This window comes from Rattus norvegicus, chromosome 8 (assembly GCF_021556685.1).
Source record: "Rattus norvegicus strain SHRSP/BbbUtx chromosome 8, alternate assembly SHRSP_T2T, whole genome shotgun sequence".
NCBI lineage: Eukaryota > Metazoa > Chordata > Mammalia > Rodentia > Muridae > Rattus > Rattus norvegicus.
This window is the reverse complement of record NC_141541.1, coordinates 111,617,836-111,630,263: the sequence shown is the minus strand read 5'-3', so window position 1 is coordinate 111,630,263 and position 12,428 is coordinate 111,617,836. Positions and strand designations below refer to the sequence as shown.

The window sequence follows — 12,428 nt, the reverse complement described above, 5'->3', positions numbered from 1 at the left end:
TGTTGATTTAGAAAGATCCGGAATTGGAGACCAGAGTTTCTGTTGATATTCAGCCAGGTTCTCTAAAGAATACTCCCTTGGCCCAGGTGCCTGAGGGCACTTCAGGGACTCCGATTGGGCAAGATTGGTAGAACAGAGTCTATTTTTCCTCTTTCCTTCTGCGTGACTGTAGATAAGCCATGGATTCTGTTAGAGATCAACCGTCAATCACAGGAGAGACCCAGACACTGGCTTCCTACACTTAGCTCATGAGTGTCTTTTACAATAGATCTGTCTAGGTACCTCCTTTCTTTTAAGCAAAAGAAGACATACTTCTAATGCATTGAGTAGCGGATGCTCTTCTGGGTAGCTAGCAGGCAACAAGACACACATGTCCATTCTGAGTCCCAGTAGAAGAATAGGACAGTAAACAGACAAGTAAAGAAAATTCTCATGTGTTAGGGAGCTTTCCATCCTTGTAACAAAACACCTGAGACAATCAACTTGTAAGACGAAAGGGTTCATTTCAGCTCATGGTCTTAGAGGTTCTAGTCCCTATTCCAGTAGAACCAATGCAGCTGGGATCCCACCGTCAGTTTCAAAGACATGTCTCAAGGACCTAAGGATTTCTCACAGGGACCCATCTCCTTCTGGTTTCACCTCAAACACCATCACCTCAGAACCAAGCTCTTTTTTAAATTTAAGTTTACATTTTAATTTTTATGTGTGTACATGTGTCCTTGTGTGTCTCTGTGTGTCTGTTTAAATAGGATCATGTACATACAGGTGCCTGCAGATGCCAGAAGAGGGCATCAGATGCCCTTGGGTTGGAGTTAGGGGTGATTGTCAGTTCGCACATGGGGGTTGGGAAGTGAACTCTGCTTCTCTGAAGAGCAGCAAGTGCTCTTAAACACTGAACCGTCTCTCCAGGCCCCAGAACCAAGCCTTTACTAGTCATGTCCCCTTGGAAGACGTTCAAGATGCTAACACAGCAGGGAGTTATGTGGCAGTGGCCAGGACAGGTGACAGTTTTAGAAAAGGTACATGAGGAAGACCTTTGAGAGCAGAGGGATCAGGAGAGCTGAGAACTAAAGAGAGATCAGCCTGAGAGAATCTAGAGCAAGAGTAATCCAGAAGTGAATCAGCAAGGGTGAGGGCGTGGGTGGCGCAGACCAAGCTGTAGTGAGGTCAGCAATAAAATTTTGTGTTCTGAAGTGTGGAGAAGGAAGGGTCTGGGTTGTGACCTGCTGGCTCTGCATGTGGTGGCCTTGTCGACCCTGTAGACCTGGCTAAACAGGCAGACTGAGTTCTACATACGATAAGCCATGCTGAACATGTTCAGATTGGTGTGTGTGTGTGTGTGTGTGTGTGTGTGTGTGTGTGTGTGTGTGTGTACTGGGTGAGTAAAAGCTCTGTGGGCAGCATGTGGCACTCTAGAAAACTCTCTCACCTCCATACACATCAGTTGACTTCATCCTGCCCTCCAAACATTAGTCTCTTATCAATCATGTGTTAGTGACACCAATATCTGCTAAATGTTAAACCTAAGCCAAACTAGCTTACATTCCTTTTATATCACAAGGTATATTGGTATTAGGCTTAGTCCAATGTCAGTACTTTTTCAAACCATTTTTATTTGTTTATTATTTATTTTGTAGGAGTGAGATATGTATGCTCCAGGATATTTATATCTTCTGTCTGTCCATTCGTCTGTCTGTCTGTCTGTCTCTCCCCCCCCCCATCTATCTATGTTGTAAAGGGGAGGACTTGTGTACAACAGTGCACATGTAGAGGTCAGAAGACAGCTTGAGACAATTGATTCTCTTTCTACCATGTGGCCTCCAGAGATCAAACTCAGATTGTCAAGTTTGGTGGATGAGTGTTTGTTTGTTTGTTTGTTTGTTTGTTTGTTTTTATAAAGACAGAATCTTACTATGTAGCCCAGACTGGCCTCAAATTTGTGATTCTTTGGTCTCAGCCTCTCAAATGCTGGGGTTATAGATCTCTCCACAGCTACACATTTTCCCATGGGATAAAGATTGCGCTGTGTCTAGGGAAGCACATTCTCTGTCGTTCAGTACTGAGCAGACACAAGAGTGCAATAAAGCAGGGTTGGGGATTTAGCTCAGTGGTAGAGCGCTTGCCTAGCAAGCGCAAGGCCCTGGGTTCGGTCCCCAGCTCCGAAAAAAAGAAAAAAAAAAAGAGTGCGATAAAGCCCCCTCACAGCCATATTTCCATGAGGATTGTAGTATCTCGTGGTGTGATACTACGCCATGTGGATCTCGCGGGTCTAACCAGAGCACCACCCCTTAGATGTCTCTGTTAGTGGGAGAACACAAGCAACCTGACTGGGGAGAGTGGTGAGGATTTAAAACGAGGACCTGAATGGTGCTTTCCACAAGTGAAACTCAATGAGCAGTTCAGTCTTTCCATCACCTCCCTCCTCTAACACCCTGGGGCCCCGAAGACACTACAGCTGCTTGTGTGGCAGTGCTGCATGCCTAGGGGTGTGACTCCCCCTCGGTAGCTCCCTCTCACTCCCTGCTGATTCTCCTTGCTGACCTGGGTCTTGCTGTGCAGGTGTCTGGTTGAGAAGGGGGACGTGGCCTTCATGAAGCACCCCACGGTTCTACAGAACACAGATGGTAGGTAGGCGTCTACACTGTGCTTCCCTTCTGTGAGAACACCCGAATCTCCCTTACAGAGTGGTTCCCCAAGAGGCAACTAGGGAAGTTTAGTAACTAAGCCGAGCGGACTCCAGTGGCCGGGATCCTAGCACTTTAAATTAATCTAGCATTTTAACATTCTTTCAGTCTGTTCAGACACGATGCTAATTTTCACCCTGGCCTTGAAACTGGCTGACAAAGCACACAGAAACCATGAGCTATGTGAGCATGCCTGACTCCCTGGTTGGCAAGTGTTCTTTTGGCACTCCAAATTAAAGTTCTTGAAAGCTATTCATTTTGGAAAATATCTTGTCTGTTTCTGTGGCTTGACTTTTTTCACTTTCTTTAAAAAAAAGTTTACTTATCTGTATACTCATTTGTATGTGTGTGGTCATATGAATTTATGTGTACCATATGTGTGCAAGACCCAAAACCAAAGGGCATTAGATCCCCTGACACTGAAGTTGCCTGAACTTGGCTAGGAACTAAATTTGGGTCCTTGGAAGAACAATGTACGCTTAATCCCTGAGCCGGATCTTCAGACCCCAGGTGGATAATCTTAACACTTTTTTTTTGAGTTTTTTAAAATATAAATGTTTTAAAAATGTATTTATTTTATGTATATGAGTGCTCTATTTGCATGTATACCTGGACACCAGAAGAGGGCATCAGGTCATATTACAGATGGTTGTGGGTTACCATGTTGTTGCTGGGAATTAAACTCAGGACCTCTAGAAGATCAGACAGTGTTCGTAACTGCTGAGCCATCTCTCCAGCCCCTTCTTCTGTTTTTTGGGGGGGGATTGTTTTTTGTATTTTGCTTTTTTTTTGAGACAGGGCTTCTCTGTGTAGCCCTGCCTGTCTTGAAACTCACCTTGTAGACAAGGCTGGCCTTGAATTCAGAGATCTATCTGCCTCCCAAGTGCTGGGATTAAAAGTGTGTACCATCACTGCCTGATAACAGTCTCAATTTTAACACACTCTAATTTATTGAATTTTCTCTTTTGGTTAACATTCTCAGGACAATCATTTTGAATTTTTAGTCAGTTCTGGAGAATTTAACCAAGAGTCTTGCTAGGCAAATACTCTACAGTGAGCTACAGCCCTGGTATTTTATTTGTTTATTGATTATTGATTGGTTTTGAATTTTATATGTATGAGTGTTTTATCTGCATGTATGTCTGTATGCCACATGCATGCCTATTGCCTGTAGAGGCCAAAAGAGAGCATCACATCCCCTAGGTTGGAGTTGCAGACATTTGTGAGTCACCATGTGGGTGCTGTGACTCAAACCTGGGTCCTCTGGTCCTTAACCTCTGAACCATCTCTCTGAACAATCAGATCTATATTTTAAAATTACATGTATTTATTTAATGTCTGTTTGTTCTGAGGTCAGAGGACAACTTACTGGAGTCAGTTCTCTCCCTCTATCTACTATGTGGGTCCCAAGGACCCAGCTCAGGTCCTCCACCTTGGCAGCAACTGCCTTTGTTTGTTTGTTCATTCTTTGTTTTATAACCCACTGAATTATCTCACTGGCCCAATATCATTCTCTCTCTAGGAAAGAACCCCGAGTCTTGGGCTAAGGGTCTGAAACATGAAGACTTTGAGCTCCTCTGCCTTGATGGTACCAGGAAGCCTGTGACTGAGGCTCAGAACTGCCACCTAGACAGAGTGCCAAACCATGCTGTGTTCTCCAGGAAAGATAAGGTTGACTTTGTCCAAAGAATGCTCTTCAACCAACAGGTATCAGTGCCTATTCCCTGTTACACAGTGCCCAGTTCCCAGAGCTGTACTGATGCCCATGTGCCCATGCACCCAGCTTAGCTCGTGCTCTTTGTTCCTAAGCAGAGGGCCGGGCCTCCTAGTCCTATCTCGTTATATCTGGTGCCCACTTGTTCTGCAGCTCTCTAGGAATCTAAGAGAATAGCCCGAGATTCACAGCCTTGAGAAAACACACAGGATCTCTTGGACCTGGTCAATTTCCAAGAGAATGAATCCCTTCTCTCTCCTTCTAGTGCAATAAGTACAGGAACTGTTGGTTCAACCACTGAGCAGCAAAAGCAAAATGGTGGCCCCTCTAACTGAATTGCGGGTTGGTCAGAATTTGTCTTCTTACCCTGGATAGGCTGGGTACCATGTGTGCTTGCTGAAAGTTAAGGAGTCAAACATCTAGACATGTTATGACCTTATTGGAAGCCAACAGGACCTGATCTTATGGAGTAGCAGATGCCTAGCCCAAATGATCTGAAGAAAAACCTTCAGTCTCCTCTGCCTATTGCAATAGATACCCTGTTCTTAGAGGTTCCCCAAAGAAGAAATCCATGTTTTATCACATATCATCTTCACATCCCTGAAAAAAAATGGTGTCCTGGTGTTCCAGTTTTCTTCTCTTTGCTGTGCTAGGACACTAACCAAAAGAAACTTGGGCTCAGAAAGGGTTTATTTAGCTTACAGGTTTAATCTATCATTGGGGAAAGCCGGACAGGAACTCAAGACAAGAACCTGAAGGCAGGAACTAAAGCATGGACCATGGGGGAACACCAGTTACTGTTTTGCTTGATATTCTCATTGAGCTGCCTTTCTTGTATAATCTCAGCCCACGATGGGCTGGGCCCTCCTATATCAAGTATTAAGAACATACCGATAGACATGCCCACGGGCCAATCTAACAGAGCCTTTAGTTAACTGAGAAGCCCTCTTTCCGGGCATGTAACATTGACAATTAAAATTAATCTTCACACCTAGGAAAACCATTGCAATAAGAGAGTCTTGACTGTAGACATCTGAGGGAGAAAGTCTTATACAAGATAAGCTGCCATGTTGGCTACTGTGGAAATCAACTAAGAAGAGAAGTAGGATGAAGATATGGAACTGGTTGGAGTTCAGAGACTAGAAGAGGAAGCAGCAAGAGAAGACATGGGAGGATGGTCCAGACAGCTGGGAAAGCACGTGGCACTGGCTGGCTAGCTAGTGACATATGGTCAGCTATCTGTTTATGTTTCTTTACATACAGCATTGCACAATGTGATGTTACTGTCTCTATGTACAAACGAGCAAACAGAGGTTGACTGAGTTTGGGGAACGATTTTCCTGAGTTCATATAGCAAGGAAAAGATAAAACCAGGATTCAAACCCACAGACCATGCTTTCGGTTACTGTAGCATTTTCTAAACTGTTGCTGTGTCCAGGGATTCCCCAAAGGCTGCAGCTGAGCAGACCAGAAGGCTTTGGTCTTCTAGAAAGAGTAAACACCTCTGTGCTTCCTGGCACCCTCGGTGACTGTCTGTTTGTTCCAATCCAGGAGCTCTTTGGAAGGAATGGATTTGAATATAGGATGTTCCAGATGTTTGAATCCTCACATAAGGACCTGCTTTTCAGTGATGACACAGAATGCTTGTCTAACCTTCAGAACAAAGCAACCTATAAAACATACCTAGGGCCACAGTATCTTACCCTGATGGACAACTTTAGACAGTGCTTGTCCTCAGGTAAGTAGAAATAGCAGGAGGTTCAAAGTCAATATGCTTATGTTAAGAACTTCAAGCACTCAGCTGATACAGACAAGGGCATGGAGAAGTAGAAACTTTCTCTTTGCCTTGAAGAGTTAGAGTTACCATGGAGCCAATTCAATTAGACAATAGTGAAAGACACCATCCAGATAATGCTAAATTGTTTGAGGGAGACAAGAAGTGTGGCAGGACTTGAAAGCACTTGGGAAATGAAGCTCTTCTCATGTGTGTCTCCATTTTTGTTGGGGCTTGGGAAATGACACAAGCTGTATGCTCTAGTTAGGATTTTCCTATGTGAACAGACACCATGACCAAGGAAACTCTTATAAAGGACAGCATTTAATTGGGGCTGGCTTACAGGTTCAGAGGTTCAACCCATTATCATCAGGGTAGAGCATGGCAGTGTCCAGGCAGGCATGGTGCAGGAGGAGTTGAGAGTTCTACATCTTCATCTGAAGGCTGTTAGCAGAAGCCTGGCTTCCAGGCAGCTGGGATGAGGGTCTCAAAGCCCATACTCACAGTGACACATTTCCTCCATCAAGACCACACCTCCTAATAGTGCCATTCACTGGGCCAAGCGTATTCAAACCACCACACTGTATGTATCACCCACGAAGGACTGATTTTTTTTTTGATGGTTTTATATAAAATGCACAAGCATTAATAAAAAACAGATACAGTCAGGTTAGCCATGTAGGAATCTTGGGATACCTATTTCAGATGGCATAGATGTCTCAAAAAGAAAGAAATTGGGGAAATAAAATTAAAACAGATTAACCGAACCATTGGGCGTATGCCTTACTTTTTGTAGCATTAGGTTGTGTGTTAGGGATAATGAAAGCAGGAAGGGAGGGCAGTGCAGGATTTAAGGACAGGAAGGAAGGACAGGTACTTAGGATAGGTAGACATGATAGGACAAATCGGGTCAGTGAGGACCTTAACTCATCTCAACTATGGCTTACTTTTAGAAGACAGGAGTATTTCCAACATTCTTTCAAGAACTTCACTTTTAAGAGCACAGGGAATCAGAGCAGAGAGGAGTGTGGCAAGCACTGGCAGGGCCTGATGTTCTTCCCCTTGTGTTTTGATTTACAGAACTGCTGGATGCCTGTACATTTCACAAACATTAAACCATTCAGCTGGGGGGGTAACCCAAGGACTGGGGACCCAACTGCTTGCCTCCATGTGGACCTGTGCCGACATCTCTATAACTCAGTGTCATAGTGGAAACAAACAAAAAAATGAATAAAAGTATCTTCCCAGAAAGCTTAACTGACTGTTCAGATTTGGAGGTAATAAGACTTTTTGTATTAAAATTGTGACTCTGAGTTTAGTATCTACTAAAAATTATATCTTATAACTGGTGAGATGGGTAAAGGTAGCAACCTAGGTTTGAGCTCCGAGGCCTACACAATGAAAAGAACAGATTCCCACAAGTTGTCCTTTGACCTCCACACGGGCAGAGTGACACGTGAGTGCCACCATGCACACACATATGCAAATAAATAAGTGTAAAAATATACCTTTGGGGAGATGGCCCGTTGGGTTAACACTTAGTTTGAGTTTGGACCCCCAACATTTATGTGAAAACTGATCGTGGCAGCGTGTCTCTGTGACCTAAATGCTGAAAGTAGAGACAGTGGAATCCAGCTGGTCACCTGGCCGGGCTGCAACATTGAACTTCAGGTTCATCAAGAGACCCTCTCTCAAAAAATAAAAGGGAGAGGGATAGAAAAAGATACCTGGTGTCAAACTACAGCCTCCATGTGCTCACACATGCGAGTGTGTATGCAACACACACACGCACGCACGCACACACACACACACAGATACACTTTAAAAATTAAAATAATGTGCTCTTAAAATAATTCTACCAAGTCAGATTGACTTATCTCCTTATAATCTGATTATTTTACACAAGAGACAACTAATTCAATTATAATTTGAGCCAAAAATATCTGTCCGAATACCAGAAATGACTCATATAATAACAAGAAAGGACAAGGAATGGTTTTGTGTATTTTTTAAATAGGGTTTAGGGGTCCGGAAGATGTTCAGTTGGGAAAGTGCTTACTGGATAAGCGTGAGAGCCTGAGTTGCTTCTCCAGCACCCAAGTAAAAGACTAGGTATAGTGATGTACACTTGGAATCCTATGGCTGGGGAAGCAAAGAAGAGAGGATCCCCAGGGCTCACTGGGTGGCCAGGCTAGCTGAATCAGTGACCATCAGGTTTGAGAGACCCTGTCGCAAAAGCAAAAGTGGAGAGCAGCAGAGAATGGCATTCAACATTCGCCTCCAATGTGTGTGTGTGTGTGTGTGTGTGTGTGTGTGTGTGTGTGCGTGCACGCAGGCATGTTCGCATGTGTACATACACCCCAATATGTAGAAATACAATTTTGACATTTGAAATTAATGTCAAAGACAATTAAAATCTTAATGTTTCCTGAAAAATATCAAAATTACTGCCAAAGGTGTATCTTACTGTTCATGCAGTCCACTTTCTGAAAGTGCAAGTTCCTTATCAGAAACTTCACGGTTGCTCATTAGAACCAGGATGCCAGCTTGTGACAGTCTCTTAGTAAGTGAGGATTCAGAGCCAAGACATGTTGTTAAAAGTCGACTCACACAGGTGAGTGAAAGAGTGCCTGGGGCACGGTGTACTCTCCTTCCACAAACAACTAAAAATCTGGGGAATGTATAAAACAGCTCTTTGTGGACATTGAACAATAACAGTGAGGGGCCGGCATCCATGGAGGAAGGGAAAAAAGAGGTGAGAAGTGATGACGGGCCTTCTGCCAGTCTGAAGTTTCTAGAAACAGAGATAGAAATCTGAGGTCAATGTGACTGGGATGAAGCATGCCAGAAAGGACAGGACTTTGCCCGGAAACTTTCTAGCATCTTTTTTTTTTTTTTTTGGTTCTTTTTTTCGGAGCTGGGGACCGAACCCAGGGCCTTGCGCTTCCTAGGTAAGCGCTCTACCACTGAGCTAAATCCCCAGCCCCCTTTCTAGCATCTTAATTCCAGTGTCCTTGATGAATCTGCACCAGTGTAGACTGAGATCAAAACCCACAAGAGAGGAAGAGGGTAACAGAGAGACTTAAACACCAAACAGCTGCCGGGGCTTGCGGTCGTCAATCATGCAAGCTTCTAGCAAGCAGAGGGAAGATCCTTTGCTCAACAGGAAGGCTTTCACTTTGGGGTGTGCCTCGGATGTGGGGTAAATGACCGCAGAGGGAGCAACACAGATGGCTTAGCAGTGAAGAGTATTTGCTGCTCTTGCAGAGGACTGGGTTCAGTTCCCAGATCCCACTTCAGGCAGTTGACAGTGCCTATAATTCAATTTTCAGAGGATCCAACATCCTCTTGCCTGCACACATGTGGGGAACATAAACCCACAGAGCCACAGGCCCATACACATAAATTAAAAACTAAATTTTTTTTTTGGTTCTTTTTTTTGGAGCTGGGGACCGAACCCAGGGCCTTGCGCTTCCTAGGCAAGCGCTCTAACCACTGAGCTAAATCCCCAGCCCCCAAAAACTAAATATTTTAAATGGCCACCGATAAAGGTTACTCCTTCCAGCCTCCACTGGAGCTGGCACTAGCCTCAAAGGGCCCCAGTGGTCTGAGGACATCTTAACTACCCTCCAACACAAACTCCAATATCATAGGACCAAGGCAATGAAACTTAAGTACTTGCCAGGGCAACTCACATAGTTGGAACTTAAATAAAAACATCTTCAGATTTGCAAAGAAGCATCGAACTGTTACAAATTCAGAAGCCAGGTCTCCCAATAAAAGCACATTTAGAAGACCAGAGATGAAGAAATTAAAGCAATAAACATTTATTTTTTTAAAGATTTATCTATTTTATGTATAGGAGTACAGTGTAGCTGTCTTCAGACACACCAGAAAAAGGCGTTGGATCCCATCATCACCTTTGCGATGGTTGCGAGCCACCATATGGTTGCTGGGAATTGAACTCAGGACCTCTGGAAGAGCAGTCAGTGCTCTGAACCGCTGAGCCCTCTCTCCAGCCCCCACGATAAACTTTTAAAAAGATTTAATTTAAAAAAAAATTAAAGATTATCCGTCCTGTGTGTGACTGGGTGTGAGTTAGCACATGTGAATGCAGTGCCCACAGAGGCTAGAAGAGCAGCAGGCATCCTGGACTTGAAATGCAGGCAGTGGTGAACTTCAGAAGTGGGTGCGGGGAACAGAAGTTGGGTTCTTTGCAAGAACTGCTCCTGATGAGCCATTGCTCCAACTCCACCTTTTCTTGTTAGAGAAAGCAATGAGGGAATTCATGCCTGGTGCTGGAAATCTAGCCAATTACACAAGGCTAGTGAGGTCCTGGGTCTTAGAGAAGCTACTACAGCCACTTTAACTAGACCAGCACAATTCCTAACTACATTCTAAATAATTCTCCATATACCCACATGTAGCTCCTCCTTCCCAACCAAGAAGCTTTCTTTTGCAGTGGATAGAGACCATTGCAGAAAGCAACAACTGGTCAACCTTGAAAAGAACTGTGAGAAGTCGATCCCTAGTTTATATAGTTACAACACAACCCCAACACCCAAGGCTCGGGGAACATTGAGGAAGAGAGAGCAAAAGACTACAAGAGCCAGAAGACCAGCAGGTATTGTATCTTCGAGACTGTATCTTCCATATGTGTCTTCTATAAATGACAGGCAAGCTGTCTGTACTCGTGAAGTGTCAACATTTATGGCTGGCCAAGCAGGACCAGAGCAAAGACAACGTTAGATGGCACATTAACATTGGTGGTAGAAATCTGGGATTCTGCTCCCAGATAAAGAGCTATAGGGAATCAATGGCTGCTGAGAGAAGAGTCATTTTTCAAGAGAGAGGAATCCCCTAACTGGTTCTCCAGTACCAGTGATCAGCCCTGAAAACATACATATGAGCAATACTAAATGGACTCAGCAGGTGATACTTACATGTTTATTCACTTATATATGTAATAATATTAATAAAAGAGGCCAGGAGAAGAATCTGGGATTGGAGGAGGTTAGAGGGAGGAGGGAGAAGCTACATAAATTAATACAAATGTATAAAATTTAAAAATAAATGTAATGCAAATAAAATATGTTTTTAAAAGAAAGGGGATTTTTGGGAGGCTATATGTCCAGGCCTGGGCACCTACATCAGCTTGGTTCTGGGTACTGGTCTTGTGCTGATCTCCAGACAATTCTAGAAAGAGTTGTTATAAATACATCCAAGGATTTAAAGAAAAAGGTGACTAAATGTGTAAGTTAAGAAAGAACCAGCGGGGGTGGGGGGTGGTGGTTGGGGATTTAGCTCAGTGGTAGAGCGCTTGCCTAGGAAGCGCAAGGCCCTGTGTTCGGTCCCCAGCTCCGAAAAAAAAAAAAAAGAAAGAAAGAAAGAAAAAAAAGAACCAGCGGGGGCTGGAGAAATGGCTCAGCGGTTAAGAGCACCCAACTGCTCTTCCAGAGGTCCTGAGTTCAATTCCCAGCAACCATATGGTGGCTCCAAACCATCTGTAAAGAGATCCATGCCCTCTTCTGGTGTATCTGAAGACAGCTACAGTGTACTTATATATAATAAATGAATAAATCTTAAAAAAAAAAAGAAAGAACCAGTGGGGTTGGAGAGACAGAGCAGCAGTTAAGAGTGCTTGCTGTTCAATCATGAGACTAAACTTCCAATCCCAGCACTCACATAGAGTCACTCACAATGAATGCCACACCAGCTCTGAGGGATCCAGCACTCTCTTCTGACCTTGACAGGTACCATACTTACACCTCATCGCATGCCCATGTGCGTGTGAGAACACACAAACAGACTCATGCAAATACACAGACACATTAAAATACTATGATCCAGATTTAAGAGAAAGCATGTGGTATTTGGCTGAGTTAATTTAACATAATACTTTCTAGTTTCATCTAGTTTTTACAAATGTTCCTAGAAGCTTTAATAAATGTGTATGTGTGTTTTGCCAGTATGCATGTCTATGTACCATGTACATGCCTAGCACCTGCAGAAAACAGAAGAGGGTATTGGATGGCCTGGGACTGGAGTCACAGATGATTGTGAGCCAACATGTGGGTGCTGGGAATCAAACCTGAGTCCTCTGGAAGGGCAGCCAGTGCTCTTAACTGCTACCAAGACATCTCTCCAGTCCTCCCTCTAGTAGTGTCTAATGCTCAAATTCATTCCAATCTCCTTGCTTCAAAACCGAAGTTTTAACTTCATAGATTATGGTGAAGATTCCTGGGGCCAAAATTCC

At 43.8% G+C, this 12,428-nt stretch overlaps 1 protein-coding gene across 2 annotated transcripts in view; it reads left to right on the top strand.

The window, feature by feature from the left end:
* Positions 1-7,473, top strand: part of Inhca (inhibitor of carbonic anhydrase) — a 38,355-nt gene extending 30,882 nt beyond the window's left edge. The window contains 4 exon segments of one of the 2 annotated variants that reach the window (NM_001047891.2): positions 2,560-2,624; positions 4,207-4,391; positions 5,950-6,136; positions 7,253-7,473. In NM_001047891.2, the coding sequence (NP_001041356.2) occupies positions 2,560-2,624; positions 4,207-4,391; positions 5,950-6,136; positions 7,253-7,287 (472 nt within the window). In that variant the 3' untranslated portion in view covers positions 7,288-7,473. 2 annotated transcript variants of the gene reach the window in all.
* Positions 7,474-12,428: the final 4,955 nt, after the last annotated feature.